The sequence below is a fragment of the Balaenoptera acutorostrata genome, chromosome 12 (genome assembly GCF_949987535.1).
Source record: "Balaenoptera acutorostrata chromosome 12, mBalAcu1.1, whole genome shotgun sequence".
Classification (NCBI taxonomy): Eukaryota; Metazoa; Chordata; class Mammalia; order Artiodactyla; family Balaenopteridae; genus Balaenoptera; species Balaenoptera acutorostrata.
This window is the reverse complement of record NC_080075.1, coordinates 83,255,810-83,281,240: the sequence shown is the minus strand read 5'-3', so window position 1 is coordinate 83,281,240 and position 25,431 is coordinate 83,255,810. Positions and strand designations below refer to the sequence as shown.

The window sequence follows — 25,431 nt, the reverse complement described above, 5'->3', positions numbered from 1 at the left end:
AGAAACACTTAATTAGGTGCCAAAGGTCTTAAACCCTTCCATGAATGATTCTTTTAATAGGCATGTGGTCCAGGACAGCCCCTGCGACGTGGCGTCGGGGCAGAGGCACCGAGCAGTACTAAAAAGGACGAAGCCGTGAAGAGCAGAAGCAACCGCACATCTGGAATTATGAATCGGGAAACGTTTCAGTCTATGAAGCTATTGTAAATACATATCTGCTTACTTTGATGGAATGAGTCAAGAGACTTCCATCTGGTAGAAAGTATCCCAGAGATGAGATTCAAACCCACCAGCGAGGAATATACTTCTTGCAGAGAAGAAGGTTTTGAAGGTGAGCTCTAAATCTCACCAAGGCTGATGGAGACGGTGATCCGGCATTCAGGACCACACCAGGGTTTTAATTATTCATCAGCGACATAATCTCTAAGAAGGCCTTTCTACTTCTGGCCTAGGAAAGAGGCTGTTGGTCATTTACCAGAGGCTTGCAATTTCAGAAAAAGCTTAGAGAAAGAAGTGAGCACCGCTATTGGAGGAGAAGCTGGTATAATCTCTGGCATCAGCATTAAGTACCATCCTTTTAAACGTAAACACCTATAAAGCTGTCAGTATCTTATAACAAATAGCGGAATAATACAAGCTATCAGCGAGCAAGTGGAGGCGTTTTTCTGCCTGGATCCACGCACTGTGCAGGAACAATTGCCCATCAGAGGAGTTCCTTTGACAGATGTTTTTCGTTTTTGTTTTTGTTTTTAATGTCAACAGGGATTACCGTCAACAACCAAAAGGGCAGAAACAAGTTACTGATGAACTCAGGGCCCCCCAGTAACGGACAGAGTGAATAGCAAAATAAACACAAAGAAAGAAAGCCAACATTTCATATTTTTCACTCTAATACCAAGTATGATTTAAAATAGCTTGACAGGAGCCCCGCAAAAAGGCCCAATGAAACTCTTCCCTTAGAAAAGTATAACATGACTTTTTAATGGTGCTGGGAGAGCAATGATAAATTATAGTAATTTCTTTTCATTTATATCGCACTCTTGACACGACAACATTACAGAGATGGAGAACGCTCAGCAGCCGCCACTGGCTGCTGGGTGGGTGGGGGAGGGGGTGGCCTGGGGCATCCTTGTGATGGAGTCGCTCTGGATCCTCACCACTGTTGTCACGTGAATCCCAGGTGACAGTACTGCACAGAACTTCACGCACAGACACACACACGCCAGGGCACGTAAAACCGTGAAATCCAAATAAGGCCCAGAGATTGTATCACTGCCAACGTCTTGGTGATAATTATACTACAGTCATGCAAGATGTTACCGCTTGGGGAAACTGGGTGAAGGGTACAAAACCTCTTGCTATTATTTTCTACAACCGAATGTGAACTTAAAATTATCTCAAAATAAAAAGTTAAAAAATGTTTAAAAACTGGAAAAATCTGCAACACTTTATCTCTCTGGAGGGTGCAAAAGCTTCCATGAGCACACCTGAAGGTCACAGATGGGCCAGCCTAATGTGAGTACTCAACTTAGTGCAGAGAAGTTACAAGTCAGTGTCATTACTGAATTCCTAAAAGCAAGGGTCTCAGTGGTAGGTAAGTGACTCACCTCAGCAATTTCCACCTCTGGCTTTGATTTTCGCACCTGAAGGCCACAGAGGTTCTGGGTGTTCTCATCACAACCCTAGGCGAACCACCCACAGACTTTTAACACAGTGCTGCACGTCAAACGTGCAGATCAGAGTGTTATGGAGGGAAACTAGTGCCATTTAAAAATGACTTGGGGGCTTCCCTGGTGGCGCAGTGGTTGAGAGTCTGCCTGCTAATGCAGGGGACACGGGTTCCGGCCCTGGTCTGGGAAGATCCCACATGCCACGGAGCAACTAGGCCCGTGAGCCACAATTGCTGAGCCTGCGCGTCTGGGAGCCTGTGCTCCGCAACAAGAGAGGCCACGATAGTGAGAGGCCCGCGCACCGCGATGAGGAGTGGCCCCCACTTGCCGCAACTAGAGAAAGCCCTCGCACAGAAACGAAGACCCAACGCAGCCAAAAATAAATAAATAAGTAAATAAATAGAATACCATGGCCAAAAATTAGTAAAAAAAAAAAAAAAAAAAAAGACTTGGGTGATGCAACCTTCCCATGTGATTCCTTATTTTGAGGGCGTGTGCCCGTGTGCGTGTGCACACGCGTGTATGCAGGGGTGTGTGGCAGGCAGCAGGGCTGCTTCACAGTTAGGGGGCCCCCCTTCTAGTTGCGGTTCTGATGCCTTTGAGATAAAGAAGCTTTAAAATGGAAACTGACACGCTCGCCTATGGGATTCAGGAGTGTGTCCGGAATACCCTACACAGGATGAACAGGGAACGGCAATGTTTAATACATCACTGTTTTACTCTCAAAGGGGCCCATGGCAAGTTTTAGTGGGAAGACCTGAGCAGAGATATGAATACGTTACAAGGGTGGTGAGGGAAAAGAGACACTGAAAGTATGCAGCCTGATTTTCTCCAGTTTTCCCTTCTTCCTGATGTCTTGGATTTGCAATTAAAAATCAGCTAAGAAAAAAAAAAATCTCACTGCAGTTCTTAGTTTCTTGTAAATTCCCAACATTATGCAACTTATATTTCAGCACAGAGAGACAGGGAGGTTACCACTGGACAAGTCCCCTCAATTCCCTACTTCAGTCTAGTTTCTAGAAAGGCCCTTGTTATGCTCAACTATCAGTGATAACGAAGGGCATTTTTATCAACACAAAATCTTTACAGAAACTTTACATTATTTTGAAAATACATCTAAATGAATAAAGGCACTAGATTTTTCTCATTTTGTTCATTATTACTGTTTCCAAATGCAATTATGTTCTGCTTTCTGCATCCTTCGTCATTAACAAAATTGTACATCCATGCATCTTTTCATCACTCTCTTCACTGCACCACTGCTCCAGGATCCTTCTGCCCTCTCTGATCCCTAGAAGACATCCTCTTATATTTTTGTTAAAGCACACACATACACGCTTCAAATGAAAGAATGATCGCCCTGCAGAAGGGTTTCAGTAAGGATCATACAATGCAAATTCATTAAACACAACCCTGAGCTATCTAATCCTAAAGTGTAACATTTAAAAAGGGAAGGGAAAGTTTCTTCCTTAATCATGATAACAAGGCAACAGCCTTGAGGGAGGACTCTCCAGCCTTGACACTAGCCCCCCATTCCTCAAACTAGGAGGGGCTTCAGTGGTGGTGTCGGCCGCCAGAGGAAACACGAGCTTGAGATTTCCGACGGTGCCAGGAAACACGACTCTTTCTCACCTGTAATTAGTAGATAGCCAAACACATGCAGGCACAGAAAAACCTGCTTGATGCCAGGAGCTCCTCAACCAAGATTTCAAGTGGCAAGGACTAGTCCGCTAGCCCCAGGCTGCTTTGACATTTTCTTAAAGAGACTAATACACTGCTTCTCTAGAGAAAATGCTTCATGGTCTGGATTTGTATTCTCGGCACCTAAACCCAGAGTGTGGTTCATGGGAAGAGCTTAGTGAATGTTTGTAAAATAAACAAATATCTACTGCTTAGACAAACAGAAACAGCTATTGTGGTCAGAGTGGAGATAAAACAGTCCTAAGTAAATCATGGTTGTCCTTGATGAGAATGGCAATACTAATTCGTTTCTCTGAAACATAAGAAAGAAATTCCGCAGGGAGCACCTTAGCAATGGCGGTGACGTGGTCCAGGGCCATGGCGTGCAGATGCTCGTCTCGGCTCTCGAGGAGAAGCTTCAGAGATGGGAGCAGCAGGGCCTGGTGTAGCAGCAGCGAGCACAGCTCCTTCACACTCTGGAACCACAAGGGCAACTTTGTGAGTGAGAAGGAAAGGAAGCGCATCGAAGCGCTGGCATGATTCTGCTTGTGTCTTTCCACACCTTTTCCTATGCGTGTGTGTCTGTGTCTGTACAAAATGCACACATGGGACCACCCCGATTTAGTGTTTGGTACCTGTTTCACTCACTTCACCATCTACTCATAAAATCTTTCCAAGTATCAGATATTCATCTACAACGTTGCTAGTTTAATGGCTGCACAGGATCCTGATGGATGGATATAGGACTGGAATTTATTTTCCTAAACTCTCAGAGCCCTAGTTTCCTCCCAAGTAAAACAGAGGTAAACTGTATCTACTCTGCAGTGTGGGGTGTGTGTGTGTGTGTGTGTGTGTGTGTGTGTGTGTGAATAAGTATTAGTGAATAATAGTGTACAATGCTCAGCATCTACTAGACGCTTAACAATAAAAACTATTGTCAATTGTTAATATTATCAAAAATATCTAGTTATCACCCACTGTAACAAAGGAAATCAGCAATTCACATATTTTAAAACCTGTTTATAGCTAATGTCAATGTAAACTGGATGCTTGATATATTTAAGATGCTCCATCTTCATGAAAACTATCTGTGGTCCAGAAAAATGAAAATGGATTTAGATCGTCACAGACATATTTGCATTTTATTCGCGGCCCTTTTTTTATGCTGGCTGAACCTGCCATCAGAGAGCAGGCTTTTCTATAAGATAACAAATGATAATCTTTCACAACAAAAGTATAAAAGTATAGAAAATAAATTTTCAAGCTATTCTTCCCTGCTGAGTTACATGTTCCCTCGGTGTCCCGACTTTAGCTGTAACGTGAAGAACAGAACACTTGGACCAAAGACCGGACAATGAGCGCAGCCTCATTCTATAAAGCGACGGCTGTTTTTGAAAGAACTGGGGATCACCGCCCTGTGTGGGACGATCTTCCCCTTGTGCTACTCCAACAGGAGCACATCGGAGGAGAAAAACTCAAATGTGTGACATTTTCATAATTCCTTTACATTATTATAAAGAGTAGATAAAAGAAGGCTGACATAAAGAAGCCCTACTTAAAGCTTGGGATAAAGGTCTCTTTGGAATTCCACTCACTGTCTTGTATTAGCTTGCACCCAGCGGGCCACTGCTGGAAATCAGACTGCAAGGCTGTGCCCCCCCAAACCCGCGTGAACATGATCAATATCGGCTGGGTAACAGTTCTGTAAAATGTGTACTTCAAACACGGATTCTCATTCAGGAAAGTGCTCTGCGTGCCTTAAGGCACATGCCGCATACAGAGGCCTCTCACCCAGCATCTGGGCCAAAGAGAAATGCGGATTTTTAATCTGGGATGCCAAAACCTGCCGAAAACATTTGGGAAGACGAAATATAAACTCCCGTGCGTGAGAGCCTAGCCCAGCTGCCACGCACCCACCTGCTTCCTCTGGCCTCCCCCCTGTAGCCTTACGGCCTCGCCCTCCCACCCTGCACAGTCCTCCGAGAGCAGCGCCCGCCCGGGAGACCCTCCTCTCACCACGGGATGCCCTGAGACGCGCCGTGCAGCAGGGCAGCTGCGGGCCACGTGGGGCTTGTGAGCATTTGAGATGTGGCGAGTGCAACCGAGAAACTGCATTTTAAATTTTATTCAATTTCACTTAAGCTTGATTTTCATACCCACCGTGGCTACCACAGTGGAGGGTGCAGCAGAGAGTGTGGGTCTTCGCATACGACCTAACCTCTGCTGCCTCTCTCTCTTTGATTAACCCCTACTCATCGTTAGGTCTCAGCTTACAAAGGCACAAGAAAATTCCATTCCCTGCGATGGTTCCTCGGATGTCCCAGGTTTGGTGCTCCTATATTCTGGCTATACCTCGTTGAATATTTCCTATGTTATCTGTCATCTTGTATTATTGTAATCATTCATTGTCTATCTGCCTCACTTGAGGGCAAGAAGGTTTTTCCTTCTCTGTATTCCAAGCTTGCTTAGTACATACTGTACCCCAAATTATTTGTATTCTCTCTCTTAACTCTCATATATGCTTATTCTATAAGTTATCAGTAATTGGTAAATAGGTATTTCTCAGTAATTTATGATATTCGGAAGAAGCATATCACTTGGTTGATCTTAGCTTTGATGAAAAATTTATGGAAATAACCTATACACCCCTTTGAGCAGGCATAATGGCTAGATATCCCACCGCCAGACAAGGACACCCAGGAATGGAAGAATTCATTCTATGAGAGCTACTGAGTGCTTTTTATCTCGTAGCTAACAGTTACTGGCTAAATACGTACTTGTAATTAAGGACTATACTATATTCACCAGGTATTTTCCCCTGTGTTACAATAACAGTTTATTAGGGTGTTTATGAAGGGATTTTGGGAGCTGCAGGAAAGGTCAAAGTAGCAAAGGGAACCACAAAACACCTTGTATGGTACGTTCGCTGCTCAAACCTGTCTGGCCATCAGGACACAGAACAACAACGAGAGGCCCTGACTACAGAGGAGCAGGTGGGATGGGGCCCAGAGCCAGGCCAGAACCCTGGGCGCTGGTCCTCCCTGTGGACTGGGGTTTATGGTGATGCCCTGGGCCCTGTGGCTGATGGTTGGCAGAGCAGCGGGACCGGTCCACCAGCGGCCCTTCTGTCCTCACGCCACCCTCCCACTGGTCCTGGGGTACCCAGCACCTAAAGGTGTGGCAGGGCCCGCAGCAAGGGCGTGGCGCACTAGGTGTGCAGGGGTGGGTGTCGTGGATTCGAAAAATCAAGCTCTTGACGTCCTCAGGAGTGCCTCAGCCGTGAGAGAGAACGATCACACTAAGACTGAGAAGCCGGGGTCAGCTGGGCTCACCCGTGAGCTGGGGCGCGAGCTCCCACACACCCACCGCAGCGCCTGCCAGGCGAGCTCCTGCTGTGCCTCTGCAGGGACCCCCGGGGGCAGCCACAAGGACATGGAACTTGGGATTTTACACCTACATGCCAGGAACTTGTTTTATGCCAAGTTGCCAATTTCTGGTTCTACAGGTACCCCGCTCCTGAGGACGCTGCACGCATTGCCATGGATAGAAGCTGAGAAGGAGGATATGTTAACTTTCAAGACTGTGGGACACATGACCTGTGAGAAACAGTGATTTTATCTTTCTCTAATATTTTCCATCAGCAAAACCATCGCGGCCATAAGTAAACAAGTACCACGAGCAACAGGAGGCGATCGTGAGAAGAGCCACGAAGAAAAAAGATCTCTACATACGGGAACTTGGTAGGAGGACGGGACATGGGGATGAAGGAAAAAGTAAGCCCCTTAAAGTCCCATCAGAGATAATCAGGCAAACGCATTTCACACATCGTGCAGTAGGGCAACCAAAGGTACTGGAGTAAAAAAAAGTGAGTCATGGATAATTTTACTGCCACAGTGATATTAAATCTCATGGAAGTCTGAAATGAGACTATGTAGATTCCAAGTGTGGTAAAATAAACTTAACAAGACATTTCCATTTTATGATAATACTGTTCCTTCCTTGGTAACAATTCTAATTCACATTTGAGCAAATTTAGTGATTAATAAAAATAGTACACGACATTTGCAAGGTTCCTTCAATCATGGCATCCTAAGAAAAAAAATCTACATATGTACCCAATTAAAATCAGAAGGTAGCAAAAGAAAAATGAAGAAAAGTCACTGTGGCAACAGAACTCTTGATGATGATCTTTCATCTCATCAAATTGGAACAGAGAAGTGATAATGACCTACTTCAAAATGGGGCTCAATCCAGTACCTCACTCCTCACCCCAAGTGAATGATGGACTCATGAGAGGCAGTGAACTAAGTGCTACGGATAAAGAAGTGAAGAGAGAGCCTCAGTTCACACTCCTCCCAGGACTGGAGACCTCACAGAACAGTCGAAACAAGAGTCCCCGCTGAGGTCATGTGGTCTAACCCCTTGTTTCAGAGATGAGAAAGTGGAGGTCCAGAGATCCTACATAATGTTTTCCTAACCTAGATTCAATAGAACTGACAGTAGGACACTTCTGGTATTTGGTCCTAATCTAACAATGCTTGATCTTAGCTTATGTTAAGGCAGAGATGAAACCCATGTTATTTACTTACGCTGGTGGGGGTAATACAGTGTGTTGAGTCCCCACTCTCTGCAGTATGCTGAATCCTGCCTTGGGTGAAACAGAGATGCTACAGCCATGGTTCCTACCCTCCAGGTGCTCACAATATAGCAGAGCCGATCACAGGTAGATAAGTACCTGATACAAGCAAATCACAGGCTACTGGAGTAAGGGGAAGTTATCTTTGGTGCTGGTACTTTAAATATTTTATAGAATAATTTTGTCATTCTGGTGGTTGAAGACGTCTTTAAATGGACACAGTATTTTAAATTCAATCAAAAAACACTTAGCCAGTCCTTCATTCAGAAAACAGTTCATTAAATGTGCATTCATAAAGAGAATATTCTCCTTGAATGATTACAATGAAGATTCAAAGAATCATATTTATAATTTTATTTTCAAGTTTATCTGCTATGTGGTAGAAACTCAAAAACCAATTAATCAGTTTAGTGCCATTATCCAAATGCTTAAATTTAAGACATGTAAATTGCTCAAACAATACATTGCTGAGGTCAGATCCACAGCAGGGGGCTGTAGTTAATATGTGCTTATTTTAGAATGTACAAATTTACATATATATTACACAAATATCTCTGGGACAGTCATATTATGGGATCAAATAGAGAACAAGGTCAACATGGAGGTGGCTGAGTTTTTACCATGTTTACAGAGAAAAAATATTGTGGTCATGCAATCTTATTACAATGATGTCAAAAAAGTATGTGAAAATCAGAGTGGCTGGTTACCTGCCGAGGAGCGCTAAGGTAGCTGCTATGTCACCAACTGGCCTGGGTCAGCCAGACAGGACGCTTGAGCTACCGTGACCTCTTAGAACAGAAACTTGAGTTAGACATAAAAGGGCACCCAAAAAACCCAGAAAACTGCGTTCTACTCTGGGACTTGTAAAAGGAAAACTGCTTCAGAGCTCCAACAAAGAGGAAATGACCTCAAAGAATCCTTTTAGCCCTGTTTTTCTTTATTTGATCTGTCACAAATTACAGGCTTTACTTTACCTACCGATAACTTAAGCTAAATGTTCCCCAAGTACAGTCACTGGTAATGTTTATACCAAAGAGCTGGGAAAAGGACAGGGATATCCCCCAGGAAAGCCACCTGAAATACCCACTCACCTCTGCAGGGAGCATCTGTTCGGTGTTATACAAAGAGCGGCAGATTTTCAAAACTTCATTCCCCAGCCCTTCCTTGTTCTCCACCGTACATCGGGTTAGCATTGCTGTGGCCAGTCGCACCCACGGATTACTGGTTACGCTGGTTCGAAGGGAGAAAAATGCAAGGCATGGGAAACGATGAAACTTGTAACAATTGTGATAAGGAATTTTAAAACAGAAAAGAAATCCCACTTTTTCAAGTAAAATGCTTTTGGCAAATTGCAATCATAATCTGCATGATGTGTTCCTTCACGTCTATCTTGGAGAAGAGATACCAGCCCACAGAGGGGAAAGAGCTTGTTGTGCTATGGACAAGTGTCCCAGCAGCGTGGAGCCAGTGGGTGGACGCCGACCAGCACAGACTGCTTTGAAGCCCAGCAATTCAGGCTGACATTCTGGCTCCCTGACCGCTTGCACGAGTCACAGAAGTGACTTATACACTCTCAGCCTAGTTGTATGGTTCTGGGGAGGCCACCCAACCTTTCTGGGCCTTGGTTCTTCTCACTGCGGAAAGGCAATGTAATGTGTTCCTTGCAGGCTTGCATTGCTTAATGAATGACGTTTGTCACTGTGAAGTATCACTCTCAATAGCAGGTACATCTTACTATTTACTTCTCTTATTTCTGAGACACAAAAGCACAAAAGTTTGCCTTTTGTTTCCCTTCTCTGGCAGCCGCTACCCTGACTTCATAAAAACATCATGATTTATATTTCAAGAGACAAGTGAAAGGTACATTCATTCCGGGGAACTGATTTTACTTACAACATTTAAAAATAATTTTACTCTTTATTAAGAGTCTGTTGTGTCATTAGCACAGCTCTAGCTTCTAGCCACCGAACACCAAAAGATGGTCCCTCCCTTGAAAGAATTTCATTCCTTGTGCCTGAGAAAAACATCACGTGCAACAACAAGGGGACTCAGAATACTAGCCTTTGGCAAAGCCTTTGTGTCTCAGCTCAAACTAATAACTTGTGAGGACAACGAATGCTGCTTATTTCAAGGTACAAACAAAGCTCAGAGAGCATCTGGTTGACGGATGAGTCTTTGTACACTAGAGGACTCGCCCTCTGCTTTCCTCTTTAAAGTCTGGATTCAGTTCTCCTGGGGTTTTCCCTAACAGGCCACCTCCCTGAAGCAGAATTGCACAATGCATCCCCGTGGCTTTGACAACAACTATCAAAACATATTTTCCAGTGTGTACAGGTCAATCCCAAACTCCCTAACTATCCCTTCCCCCTACCCTTCCCCTCTGGTAACCATAAGTTTGTTCTCTAAGTCTGTGAGTCTGTTTCTGTTTTGTAAATAAGTTCAGCTGCACCACTTCTTTTTAGATTCACACTGCTGTATTTAAAATGGATAACCAACAAGGACCTACTGTATAGCACAGGGAACTCTGCTCAGTATTATGTAACAACCTAAATGGGAAAAGAATTTGAAAAAGGATACATGTATATGTATAACCGGATCATTTTGCTGTATGCCTAAAACTATCACAACATTGTTAATCAACTATACTCCAGTATAAAATAAAAAGTTAAAAAGAAATGTATTTTACACCAGCCAGCTGTGATACACTGGAGGAAAACTACGGATCTTCCCTAATGCAAATCTATTATGCTTTCCATACGTGTTCCTACAAGGGACGAAAACCAAAAATCCAAAGTTGGTACCAGTAAATTAGCAGTCATGTGGATCAAGCAAACTTCTTGAAAGTCAAATGTTTGACTTTATCATGTTGACTGGCAACATTCAATCATTGCCACACTATCCTTCCCTCCCCACTGCCCCCGCTCCCCTCCCCTTTTTTGGTTGTTTTGGAAGTGCTGGAGTCATACGTTGGATTGTCTGGGGGAAAAAAAGTATTCACAAGTACTTTTAAGGACCTGTTTTAAGTGTTCCCTCATACGTTCTCCCGTGCTAAAACACCAATTTGAGCCAGGAAAGAAGCAGAAATGGACTTTATTTGACTTATTATTAAGACAAATATGTATGTATAACAGGTTATCTCTTAGGTAGAGGAGACACAGCTGGTAAGAGGGTTAAGTAGACTGGTAATGCTTGGTTCTGATGCTAATGATTTCATAAAGGAAGTCTGTAAAACACAGGTTATTAGCAACTTACAAATTTCACACAGGACTACAAAAGCAAGAATATATCTTTGAAAATGAGTATCTTTTTGTCTACAAATGCATTAAATGTTTTAAATGCAGTAAGTGTTTTAAGTAAGCTGAGTTTGCTTCTTGTGGGTAAGTGAGTGATTTGCAATGGTCAGTGTTCCAAAAGTAAAAGAAACTGTAGAACCACAGTTAACTAATCTACTAGAAGTATCATACTTTCAATTTGAAAAATTCTCTTTAGACTCAGAGATCCATTTTGACTGTATGAAGAAATCTATAATTCAACCCTCATGATCTTCTAAAAAAGGGAAGCATTACTGACAATGTAATGAGTGGGTCCCACATCTACTTCCCATTATCATCTCCTAGGAGCTGTTTAGAAACTGAGGCCCAGGCCCCGGTACCGAGAGTTGGACTCGGCGAGCCAAGCATGGGACTCTGTTTTTAACAAGCACCCTCAGGTCCTGAGGCAGCTCTGCCAAGATAATTGGGAACCAAATGGAAATGCTGTTTCAAGGTACTGTCACAAGTGAAACTAAAGCTTTTATGATGTGGGAACTTGCACTGCACGGTTTCACAGAGTGAAGGTAAGAACCTGTGCTCAAGCACAGATGTCAGCATGCCATTGCTGCCACAGATGCTGGAGATCTAAGAGACGCTTCTTGCCTTTCTGAAAACACTTGGTTAAAAAACCAAACCAAACCAAAATGCCCCTCTCCTTGGTTTGCTTCAGGAATTCCTAACGGTTTCATCCGAGGGTGAAGGTAGAGAGGCTTGCCGAGATGTTCCTTAGGGCTCCTAAACTGCTCATGGAATCATTTATTTACGAGAAAACATCCTTCTTTCACCATCTGCGGTGTGGAGACGTGTACTGGTCTGGGGGCACAAAGTACTGGCTGACGCGGGAGGAGCAAGGCGAGTCCTGGCCTCCGAGACGTTCGCAACAGAAGCGCGGATGCTCCTGTTTTTTGCCAAGAGGAGCAGCAGTTCTTGACAGACAGCACATGTGCTCAGAGGAAACCCGGCCGCTTCTTCTGCAGGACTCCTTGGCTGGCAGCACGGGGGCTGCGGGGCTACCGGGGCGGCGCTAGTGGCGGCTGCAGCCTCAGCCTGACACAGAGCATTGGCACGGGCGCTGGAGGTTCCAGCAGCTGTTGGAACTCTGTCTCCTCCGCCTCAGGGCCAGGTGCTGCCCGAAGCTGTTTAACTTCTGAGCTTCCATGTTGTCATCTGTAAAATTAGATAACAGCACCTTCCCGTGTAGCTTTGCTGTGTGACTGGACCGTGTATGTCAATTGCACATAACACTGTGTGCTCTCAATAAATGGAAATTAACAATTTATTCCCCACGGATTCTCAAGTTAGCATTGTAAGCCGTGTTAAAAGAGCGTCCAAACATTTCCTGGTGAAAATACTGGCACAAAATTATTTTGCTGACATTCTAAATCAGATGTTATTATCAAGCATTGTCTCTATTCCTGGATAAAATATTTGGCTTTAGGGGTCAGGAGAAATGGAAAGAAACTGTGATATTTCAAGAAAAACAATTCTAATTTCATCTAAAGGTTTATATTGATTTTATATATTTCTTTCATTGGCTCTTCTGAAGGTAGTGATATTTTAAACCTAGAGTCTAGACAAATTGAAGTCTACTTTTATGTTAATACTCACGTATATTCCCGTTTCACAGGGGGCCAAGCCTGCAGGAGCAAAGCCAGGTGCTGGAACTCGACCTCTCGGTGACTGGCCTCCAGGAGCTCCACAAAGAGCGAATAGCGCTTCTCTTCATCCTCTGTGTCAGTTACGTCCACCTGGAAGGCGGAACACACACCTGAAACCCACAGCAAAGGCCACGGAATTGCTTTCCGGAAAAATTCAAATGTGATTATTTTAATTAAATGCTCTTTTGGAAAACTTTTACAGTGTGCCAAGGGGAAATCCAACAACATCTCCCCACCCCTACTCGCCAAAAAACCTTCAAAAGCTCTACGTTTTACCCAACTTCAAATACCTATGTTAAAAATTGTTTAGAACGAAGTCACAGGAAGGTTCTTAACATTCTTTAGCAAAATAAATTCAAACAAGTAGATTTCCATAGAACTGGCTCATTGGCATTCAATGTATGTTATGTTAAAATACTGAACTGTTTCATGTGAAATTATAATAGTTCACCATACTCAACGTTAGCCAATGTTTTTAGTTTAAATTATCCTGCATTGCTAATTTTCATTTTAGAATGACTATTGCTAAAGTCTTCACGTTGTCTAGAAAATTTCTCTAATTTGAAAGTAAAGATTTTACTAAAGTACATTTGACATGGAATTTTTTTTGCTATAAATCAAAATAAAGTAAAATAACTTTTATTCACATCTCCATTTCTAATGCAAAAGAAGTCTGTCAGCTAAAAATACTAATTTTTCCTCTCATTGAATAACCAAATGATACTTCTTTTACATTGAGGCAGTCCTCAAGCAAGTCATATCCCCAACACCTCTGTGAATAAAATGTTTGCTATTTTAAGTTAGAAAGCAGTTTTAAATATAAAAGTAAACCAAAAGCTGGTTCTCTTGTTTCCTAGCCTCTCTCAACATAGATTCTCTATATTCGGACTTAGATGATGATATTCTGAAAGGATAATGAGAATAGATGGTTACCTATATATTTGCTAAACTGTCTATACTAATGCATGTTTCCAAAACATTTGATTTAATGGTCACCCTGGCTCTGACCCCAGCAGTCACCTGAAAAAGTTATACCATGAATTCTGCATTTTCACAAAAGTTGATATGTACAATGAAATTATTGGTAATTACCATGTGGAGTCTTGCTCACACAGTGACCATTCAGATCCTTCAAAACCTGACTTAAAGCCCCATGTCATTCTTCCACGGAATAATAACCCAAAAGCTTTTTCTTGTTTTTAAAATAATTTTATAATACAGTAAGTTAGCTGATCCTTACAACAGTTTTGTATGGAGAACTGCACAGGTATTATTAACCTCAATTTACAGATGAAGAAACAGGCTTATCTGTCCTGGTAACACGGCCAGCAAGCAGCAGAGCTGATATATAATTATACTCAGATCAGGATGTTCTGAAGCTAGAGGACTCAGTAAGCTAGAGAAGCTTTGAATTATTTAAATTAGTGGTCTAATTGGGAGTTTGGCAATATTTTCTTGCCTATTTATAAAGAAAGGTTTAAAAAAAAAAAAACCCTCTCAAACTCAAGACATCCATCTGTCATTATGTGACCTCACCACCTTCAATTCCTCTCCAGCCTCGGGGCCTCCCAGGCGCTCTGTGCGTTCATCACTCCCGCTTACACCTGGGGAACTCGGATCTGCTTCCTCTGCCTGGCACATTCTTTCTTCAGATACCTGCATGGCTCATTCTCTCATTTCTTTCAAATCTCTCAAATGTCACTTTTTGAGGGAACACACTGCGTAACTACCCCCCCAAAGTAGCATTCTCCCACCCCTATCTACCTCCCTCACCTTGCTTTATTTTCCTTCTTAGCACTTACAAGTATGTGACATATTGCATATTTGTTTGAGAAAACAGAAACTTATTTGTTCACTGGTTTATCCCCACTACTTAAAATAATGCTTGATATAGAGTAAATGCACAGTACTTATTCAGTGAACGAATGAAATAATGAGTGGATATACAAATGAATGAATGAAGATAATTTATTTATAAAATCTTGTAACACAGAATTATATTAAATATTCATGGAGTTACCATAAATTTTTGGCGGTTCTTTTTTATTGGAGATAGATGTAAGGTTTAAAAAAAAGATCCCACCAAAAGGAAATCACTAAAAAAGACCCAGAGGTAGCATGAGTATTGACATTATGTTTCAACCGATGATGCCTTGTGGTCAGCTATATGATTTCAATAAAGTCCCTTGTTTTGAATCTCATTTTTCCTCGTCTGAAAAATGGGTTCCAAAAATCCCTGATGTCCCAGAAGTTCTAAGGAGGTGTCTGGAGGTCTGCAGCAGGGTAAATGGCTGCTTTCTTCTTTCTGAGTTATAATCTGAGTTTATTTGTAGAGAAGGTTTTGTGCTTAAAAAAATATTTTTTAAACAATTGAATGCTATGTCTCCCAGCAGTGCCAATATTCCAGTTTCTTTAATTAACTGCAGTATAATTAATAACAAGATGATTCTCCTTTACATGAAATGCAGCCATATCACGAAAATGAAGAGACTGGGAAAAAGTGACTCATGTTTTCAATATCATTTAGATTTCTTTCTTTTCAGAAACTATAATAGCTTGTAAATTTTTAGGGCATGAACTGTATCATAAGGGAAGGAAAGAGAAACTAGAGGCTATAAATTAGATCTCTTTCTGTTTGTTTTTATATTAGTGTACAAATATTAGTTTCCATTTTAAAAAATGTGTTTGCTAATAAGTTTTTTGTACAATGTCTTTCTCACATGTACACAGAATTTTAAGAGTATGGCTTTGTCAGGAAACATTTTCTTCTGAATCCTCACTAATCATTTCAATTATTAGTAACTTATTTTTCAGAGCATTGACACACATGTTTAAAATATAAATGTGAAAAATGTAGTAACTTAACACAATTATCCATTTTGTGTATGGACACTTGCATACTCCCTTGTTATCAAAAAGGATGTCAAATTGTTATTACTCAGCTCTTAAGAAAGCAGTTTTAAATTCTATCGCTGTAGCTACAAAAGCTTTACCTTATATGAGAAGAAAATGGGCCTAAAAATAAACTTGAGCACATGTTTTTTTTTTAACACATGATAAAGAATATACTTTGTTGGATATCATTATATACTCTGATATACAAGTGTTCATCTAGGACTTGTGTCCACATATTAAAATATCTAAATTTATCAAAACTTACCAAAATAACATAAGCTTCTCTTGTTTATCATGTCTATAAGGCTTTAAAAATAAATTCTGGTAACTAAAACTCAAAATGAATTTTTGTATAAAGAAATATAAAAGATAAACATATACAAGGAACTTCCAGCTTGGACAAAATGGCTTTGACCCATTTTTCCCTACTCCTCTCTGCTAAGCACAACTACAAACTATGAAAATAATGAGACACCAAAGGAGAACTCTTAAAGGTGGTAAAAAAGAAAGCAAACTAGTTTGGGACCCTAGGACTGGAGGAACAACGCAGCAGGAGGGTATCTGGTGTTCCTTCATCAACAGAAGGAAGACACTCCGACCCAGTGTTTCCTGACTCCTCACCTAGAAACAGAAGACATCCCAGGTAAGGTCATTTCTCAGAATTCCAGAAGAAAGGGAGAAAGAAAGTGGAGCTGAAAGAGTATTTTAAGAAATAATATCTAAAAGCTTCTCAAATTTGGTGGAAGATATGAATCTACAGGTTCAAGAAGCTGAGCTAACCCCAAAAAGGGTAAGCCCAAAGAAATCCATTCCAAGACACAACCCAATTAAACTCTTGAAAACAAAAGACAAGGGAAAATATCTTGAAAACAGCCAGAATAACACATTACCTAAGAAAGAACAACAATTTGAATAACTGGATTAATCATCTGAAACCATGGAGGCCAGAAAGAAGTGGCACAATATTCTTCAAGTGTTAAAAGAACTGTCAATTGAAAATTCTATATACAGAAAAACCACCCTTTAGGAAAAAAAGTAAAATACAAACATTTTCAGATAAGGAAAACTAAAAGAATCTGTTACCAACAGCCCTCATCTTAACGACTAGCTAAAGGAAGCTCTTCAGACAGAAAGGAAGTGATAGAAGAAGGAAATTTGGAACATCAGAAGGAAGAATGTAGAATACAAAGAGCAGAAATATGGGTAAAAACAATAGACTATCCTTTTTAATATAAATTTTCTAAATTATATTTGATGATTAAAGCAAAGATTATAACACCAACTGATAATCAAGGCAATGATATTTAAGATTTTTTTTTTTTTTGATGTGGACCATTTTTTTTTTCTTTAGTCTTTTATTGATTTGTTACAATATTGCTTCTGCTTTATGTTTTGGTTTTTTGGCCACGAGGCATGTGGGATCTTAGCTCCCCGACCAGGGATCGAACCCGCACCCCCTGCATTGGAAGGCAAAGTCTTAACCACTGGACCGCCAGGGAAGTCCCAAGGCAATGATATTTAAAAGCAGAAAGGTAAAGTGGCCCAAACAGAAGTGATAGTTCCACATTATACTCCAAGACAAGGAAGTCCACTCCTACCACTCTTATTTAGCATCATACTAGGAGTTCTAGCCACTGCAATAAGGCAAGAAAAATAAATAAAAGGCATACATATTAGAAAGAAAAAAATAAAATTCTATTTGCAGATAACATGGTTGTCTACATAGAAAATTCAAGAGATCTACTAAAAACAAAAAACAAAAAAACCCCTAGTACTAATGAATGAGTCAGCAAAGGCACAGGACAAAATCAACACAGAAAAATCAACCTCATTTCTATATACTAACAATGAACAAGTGAAAACTGACAATAAAAACATAATACCATTTATAATTGCTTCAAAGAAAATTTTAAAATTTATACATTCAGGATCTATATCCTAAAAAAATATAAAATACTGATGAAAGAAATCAATAAATGAAGAGATACACTGTGTTCATGGATGGAAAGACTCAACCTAGTAAAGATGTCAATTCTCTCTAGACTGATTACAGGTTTAATACAATGTCTATCAAAATCCCAGAATGGTTTTTTGTAGATTTAGACAAGCTTTTATAAAATGTAAATGGAAAGACATTCCCTAGAATAGCTAAAACTATCTTGACAAAGAAGAATAAAGTGGGGAGGAATAACTCTACTTGATATTGAGATTTATTATTTAGCTACAGTAAGAAAGATAAGTGGTATTGGTAGAAGGATAGAGACAAAGATCAAAAGAACAGAACAGAGAACCCAGCAGTGAATATGCCCAACTTGTTTTTGACCAAGGGTATAAGCATTTCAATGGAGGCCAGATAGTGTTTTCAACAAATGGTGCTGGAGGAAATGGATATCCACAGGCAAAAAAGGGAAATAAACCTCAACCCAAACCTTACACTTAATGCAAAAATTACTCAAAGTTGATAAGAGATTTAAATGTATTAAATGTTAAATGTAAAACTATAAAGCTTTAGGAAAAAAAAAAATAAGAGAAAACCGTGAAGATCCAGGGATAAGCAAAGTGCCTCGGCTCATAAGACTTGGAGAAACGTGAGAAATCCATGGAGAATTGCCTCTCAGCAGTTTTTTGAGATGTTTACAACCCACCCTGCTGGGAAAGAGTCCAAGACTAGTCTATCTTAATGCCAAACTCTGTTCTTTAGAAAAGAGTATTAAGTGAAGGTTGCTAAACATGGTTTTCTAGATGATCAAAGAGTTAATACTTCTTCTTTTGAAGAGTAATATTTACTGCAAAATTTATTTAAGAAAATGATGACACACTAAGTTTAAAAAGGTACGTCTTTATAATTAGACCCACATATATTAAGCCCCTATACCAGTGACTTGAGTTATTTTCACATATACTATGTATTCTTCTTTCATTGATTTTAGCCCTTACAATAAGTTTCACTTATTACTTCTAGTCATTTTCAGTATTTTTTCTTGGGTTTTCCAGACATTAGGATGATACAATCTACAATAATGGTAATTTTGACTTTTTAAAAAGTTACAGCTCCTACTTCTGTTTCTTATCTTACTACATTGACTAGGATGCTGAAAAATAATAATGATATTGGGCATTCTTGTTTTGGTTTTAATTTTAATGAAAATGCCTTCAAATTTTCAATGTTAAAAAAGTCAGCTATAGTTAAAATCCTAGTGATCAGCAGAGGACATGAAGCACAGCAAATGATCAATACACATTTTTTGGTAAAAAATATAATAAAAATATTGATGTTATCTACTTACTTTCTGTAAGATGGTTTTGTCCCAATACATTTTCATATCACAACTAGTAATAGTGCTCATTAATGGTAAAAAAATTTAAACAAATTCCAGTTGAAGAAAATCATGATGTCATAAATCTGACAAATTATCTAAAAAACAATTTAGGAAGAGAAGTATTGCTCTGAGACAATAAAAGTTAAAGCAAACACATCTCAGAGGCTTACAGAGGTTGTGAGAGCATGTGATTTATATTAATATCATGCGAACTAAAATTCCCTAAAATACCCCAAAACAAGGCACCTGGCTGAGCATGAATGTGGACCTACGAAAGAATGAGATTCTCTCTTTTCTGAGAAGTACTGCAGTCCGCATTGAAATATATATTCCCAGCATCTAAATATATTTCATGAAAGTATAAGAGGTACAGAGAAATGACTTCGGTGTCCAAACAGAATATGAAATGACTATAGAATGTATTTTAAAAGAGAGGAAAAACTAACTGTAGGTGGCTATCAAATGCTCCAACACACTTCATAAGGACTTCGTAACATACTTCATAACATACCACATAAGGAGACTCTAAAATAAATAATAAAGGGCAATTCAATTAAATGTGCAGCTTTTAAAATAGTGTTGGTAAAGGCAAAGTAATACAGAAAAATGTTTATTTTGGAGACATTACTGGACCTTTCTGAGGCTTAATTTCCTCTTTTGTTAAGATGAAGATCCTTCATATTTATATCATGGTTGTGAACATTAAATAAGAGGATATGAATAAGATAGCTAGCAAGAGGCTGGTACATGGTAGGCACACAATAAATGATGGGTATTATTTATATTATCATCTACATAATACGCTAGATATAAAAAAGCAGAAAGCTGGATGTGTGCTATGATTTCTTCTAACAAGAATTATGCCTATAGATTAGGCAGAACAGAAAAAGAATACAAAGAAACATGTCTATTTTAGGATAATGGAATCATGGGTTAACTTTTATCTCTTTTTAAAATCTCATTTACTTGTGCAACAATTAAAGTATTTGAAATGACTCTTAAGCATGCCTCCCAAAGATCAGTAAAAGTAAAATTGAGAGAAATTGCTATTTTTTTCCTACACTTTGTTTTATTCTGTCCTTTTCCCCAGTGAAAACAAAAGGAACATGTATCTGTTTTAACACCTCTGTCCCTTCCCCAGTGAGCAGGGGGTGAAAATGTTCACTATTTTACAGGCACCGTAGAGTTGGTGACGACTCCATACTGACACCAGTAACGAAATATCACAGGATTTTAAAGGGCAAAATTCGAATGTGACTCAAACCTAAGAATATTTCTTTCCCTTTTGTCTCTGAAAGTGATGTTTCTCTCCTCACTGAATTGGGTGACTTTAGCCCTTGCGGTAAGTCAGTCTGTCAAGCAGCTGCAGCCTCCGTATCAGAGAGCCACTGTCCTTGAAAAAGTGGACTGAGTCACTTACGCTCAGATGAGAACAGCTTTAACCTTAAATTTCTCTGCGGCTGCTTGAAAGTGAACATGACTATCTTAAACTGAGGCACCTCTCCTGAAATCAGCACCTTCCTGTAGGCACTGATAGCAGCTTACCTTACCTTCAGATATTTGTAAACATGAACAAGGTATTAATGCACATGAAAGTACTTTATGAATAGAAAAAAATTACCAACATGTAGAGGATTATTACTGATAGTAGTATCATTAATCCCCATATTCCTATCTTGAATGTGAGTTTATGAGCTGTTCTAAAAGGCTCGTATGATGACACCTGATTTAAAGTTACCAAGGCAACTCCATTCACGAACACAGTAAAGTCAGACTGAGCTTTCTGTACACAGGGCTTCAAAATACAAAACAAACAAAAATCCCTACTTCAACAGATATACAGAAATATGAAAAGGTGACAGAAATGGTCTCTAGAATACTAGACCCTTGTATGTTACAGCTACTCCTTTTATAAGGTTTCTGGTGGCCAACACTGTCTGTTGTGTCCACTGGGTCTAACCAAGATCTCTGGTGAAGGAAAGTCAAATTTTTAGAAGACAAAAAAGTCATAAGCTTCTGCTGGACTTAGTCAGAAGCTGTTGGACTACCCCACCAATCTCAGCAGTGCTTAGACCAGTATCTGGCACACGCTAAGTACTCAGTAAACAGTATTATTATTATTAATTATAGTAATTATTATTCTTAGATAAGAGAATATAAACAGAACGTAAATTATGATCATGTCCATTTCTGAGTATAAGTTTTATTAAATAGAAAACATAAAATTGTGGAAATAGGACTAAAGTTTAAATACTAAAAGTAGGATAGCTATCTTCTAGGAGATTTTCCCATTTCTATGGCAGAGAACTAAAGAATAGATGTAGCTATTGGGAGAATTTCTTAAGTACTATATCTTGCACTGCTTATAAAAAAGGCAAAATGTGTTGTTGAGACAGCCTGAAGGTTCAAACAACCTTCCCTAGCCCATGCAGAGGGAAGAATATCTACCACAGGAAGGGTGTACTGATAAGGAACAAAGAAACGAGAGATTGAATTATTTCCCACCTTTGCCTCTAGGTCTGGTGATGAGCACAAACATTTAGCCTCTGCTTCTCTCCTAAGGTATATTAGGAAAATGAGTGCCTATTTGTGAACTCCTCAGGAATAAATGGTTCTCAACTGCCATAAAAAAGTCTCTCCTAGGGCACAGCAAACATGCCCTTGGGATGGGGGAAACCCAATGAAAGAATTAAGTTCCAAAGGGTTTTCCAGATGTTTGAGGCTGTATGTGGGGTGCATAAACACATAAACATACACAAAAAGCTAGCAACCACACTTATGAGCCATGTTCTACAGCCTACTTATTTTATTGTATCTCAAAAGATAGAAATTACACAATAAAGCATTCCATAATCACTCCCCATAAGTGCTGTTGTAACTTCAATACATAATACATATTTTCACATGGCTAAAAATAATATTTAATGAAAACATTTTTAAATGAGACATATGAGAGGGGGAAAATATTTTGTTTTAAAATAAGAAGTAAGATTTGCCTTACAAATTTTTTCTCTAGGACAAATAATCAATCATGCCATATGAGCCTCCATAAATACACATGTTTACTTTAAAGAACTGCTATACAAGCCAATTTTTTAAGGCCAGATTTTGTTTTTTAGCTAATGTTGATAAGGTATTAATAGAATAATTCATGGAGCTGGAAATGCTTTCACTGTAGTGTATCATTCAGACTCAGGTGGAATACTGGCCCTGCCACCTCATAGCTCTGTGACCATGTAAAAATACCTCACCAAGCCCTAGTGTTTTCATTTGTAAAAATAAGGTAATAATACCTAACCTATCAGGGTACTTTGAGAATAATATAACATAATATATAACATAATACAGGACAATATACATACATACACACACACACCTGTATAGGTATCTAACACTGAGTTAACTAACATTGAGCTAATATGGCAGCCACAGTATTGGTAGTTCATTATTATACATTATTCTGCAATGTTTTAGCAGAGGTACTATAAATATTTCTTAACTACTCTGAGCCTATTTGCTCATGTGTTGAATGGAATGATAAGATCACCTCCATCAAAAGGGTTATTATGGGGGCTTCCCTGGTGGTGCAGTGGTTGAGAATCTGCCTGCCAATGCAGGGGACACGGGTTCGAGCCCTGGTCTGGGATGATCCCACATGCCGCGGAGCAACTGGGCCAGTGAGCCACAACTACTGAGCCTGCGCGTCTGGAGCCTGTGCTCCCCAACAAGAGAGGCCGCGATAGTGAGAGGCCCACACACCGCGATGAAGAGTGGCCCCCGCTTGCCGCAACTGGAGAAAGCCCTCGCACAGAAACGAAGACCCAACACAGCCAAAAATAAATAAATAAATAAATAAATAAAAATAAATTAGAAAAAAAAACACACAAAAAAACAAAAGGGTTATTATGATTTGTATCAGTTTCATAACGATATCACAGGGAGACCTGTGTCAAAATCTTCCTGTGATTTAGGAAATTTCCTTTTTTTCTTGTAAATATGCTAATTTGGCTGCCTTGATAATTATGTAAGCAACAAAATTCCTCATTAAAAAAATGGATCCATGACTTTGCCTTATAATCAGCTTCTCTATTGTTCTGTGTTTAATGAAATGTTCCACCATTCACTCGTCCTTGACCGGAATCATGGAAGTCCACACTGAAACATCTTTTTTGCCAACACGGCTAATTTCAAATGTTGCATAATACAGAATTATCTATCCAATATACATCCTAAAATTTATTCCAGTCACTGCATCTTTTAAAAATGGGATGTTGTTTGCATGTTGTGTGTACATTCTGCTCATTTTGTCTGAAAACATTTTAAATATGCTAATATCCCCATGTAAACATCAGTTGTAAACAACTGATTGCCATTTCTCTATGGACAAAATCTTCCACCTGTAGGGATGTAGGAAAACATAATTTCTAGTAAATGTTTTTATTATTTATTTTTTTAAAAAAAGAGTTATTATGAGGTTTGAATGATAAGATACACATACAAAGCCTAATGTTTGGTTCATAGATGGCCCTAAAAAACATGAAAACTGATAGTATGTGAAGCATCTTCTCAGCATAAGGAAAAACAGATTTCTGCTGTAATGACCAGAGTTTTTATTTTGCATCTATTTTTATTACAGTTGGAAGTTATCCAGAGAATTATGTGTAGTAGAAGAAAATGGTGGCCATTGAGTTATGTGGCCTCCTATATATTCTATATATAGAATACCTACATATCCTTCAAAACAAAAAGAACAAGAACAAATAAAACTACATAAAACCCATACATTCAGCACAATTACAGGCCAAGAGTGTCTAAACTTCAAAGTATCGTAAGTGAAAAAGAAAGAACACCAAACTCCAAAGAATGATCTCTCACATTCCATGTAAATGTTTCACATATTCAAAAAGTGGATCCATAATTGAAATAAACACGAAGAGCAAAAACCATACAAATAGAAATAAAATTAATCTATCTATACTATAAGTGAATAAGCAAATCACAGTGGAGGTGGTTTGTGTGTGTGTGTGTGTGTGTGTGTGTGTGTGTGTGTGTGTGAAAAAGAGAGAGAGAGAAGGGGAGGGACGGAGAGAGAGAGGGAAGGAGAAGTAACCTTGAAAAAAGATTTTTGAGTACTATTACTCTAAGGTTAAAGACAAAAAGAGCTCTACACAAATATTCTAGCTAGTAAGTTGGCTGGAATTTCCATAACTACTTTATGTGTACTCTAGGATTAAGCAAATAAATAAATACACTGTGGATAATGAGAGTCAAGTTTCTCACTGACAGAGAAAGGAGTTCACAAATAAGGAAGGAGAGAAGACTAAACTGTGTGGAACTGGATTGGAATTGGAAGGATCAACACAAACTCATGGTTTGCTTGTTTTTTTTTTTTAATTAATAAATTTATTTATTTTTGGCTGTGTTGGATCTTCGCTTCTGTGCGAGGGCTTTCTCTAGTTGCGGCAAGTGGGGGCCACTCTTCATCGCGGTGCGCGGGCCTCTCACTATCGCGGCCTCTCTTGCTGCGGAGCACAGGCTCCAGACGCGCAGGCTCAGTAATTGTGGCTCACGGGCCCAGTTGCTCCGCGGCATGTGGGATCTTCCCGGACCAGGGCTCAAACCCGTGTCCCCTGCATTGGCAGGCAGACTCCCAACCACTGCACCACCAGGGAAGCCCCAAACTCACGGTTTTTAAAATGAATATAGACAGACATAAAAATAGATGTAGACATATGTGTGCTCTGTCCCCTAAGAGGATCTAGAAGCTATAATACCACTGCATCAATGAGTACACCTAGCACCCGAGTCTTGGCTTCTAAATGTCATTCTTTATTAAAAAAATCAAGCTCTTTAAAGTCAATGACTGAATCCAGATCCAGGCAAGGAAAGTGTAAGAGGGTCTCGAACATCTGTGGTTCAAAAAGTGATGGGATTGGCACAAGTCAAAAGGATGCAGAAGAAAACCTGAAAGGTTCCCAATGGAAAAATCTGAGATAATTTGAGCAAAACATTAAAATGGTGATAGTAATAGATTACAACCACAGAACAAAATGAGAATCCTTGAGCTTGTAGTGATGTAAACAAATAAATAAATGAATAAATGAATAAATACATACGGGGGAGAACAAATGATAAAAAATACCATTTGGGAGACACCAGTTAATAAGTGATCATTAACTCAGGCAACAGTCATCAATGCATGCTAAAATTAGCTGGTGAAAGTATGGTGAGAAACAGTGCTTACACAATCTCAAAGTACCT

General features: G+C 39.6%; 1 protein-coding gene across 1 annotated transcript in view; it reads right to left on the bottom strand.

Moving 5' to 3' along the window:
- Positions 1–25,431, bottom strand: part of NBAS (NBAS subunit of NRZ tethering complex) — a 345,265-nt gene that overhangs the window by 8,661 nt on the left and 311,173 nt on the right. The window contains exons 49-51 of the mRNA XM_007183498.2: positions 12,906–13,045; positions 9,078–9,216; positions 3,698–3,826 (exon numbers count right to left, since the gene is read on the bottom strand). Of these exons, the coding sequence (XP_007183560.2) occupies positions 3,698–3,826; positions 9,078–9,216; positions 12,906–13,045 (408 nt within the window). The remainder of the gene's footprint in view (positions 1–3,697; positions 3,827–9,077; positions 9,217–12,905; positions 13,046–25,431) is intronic.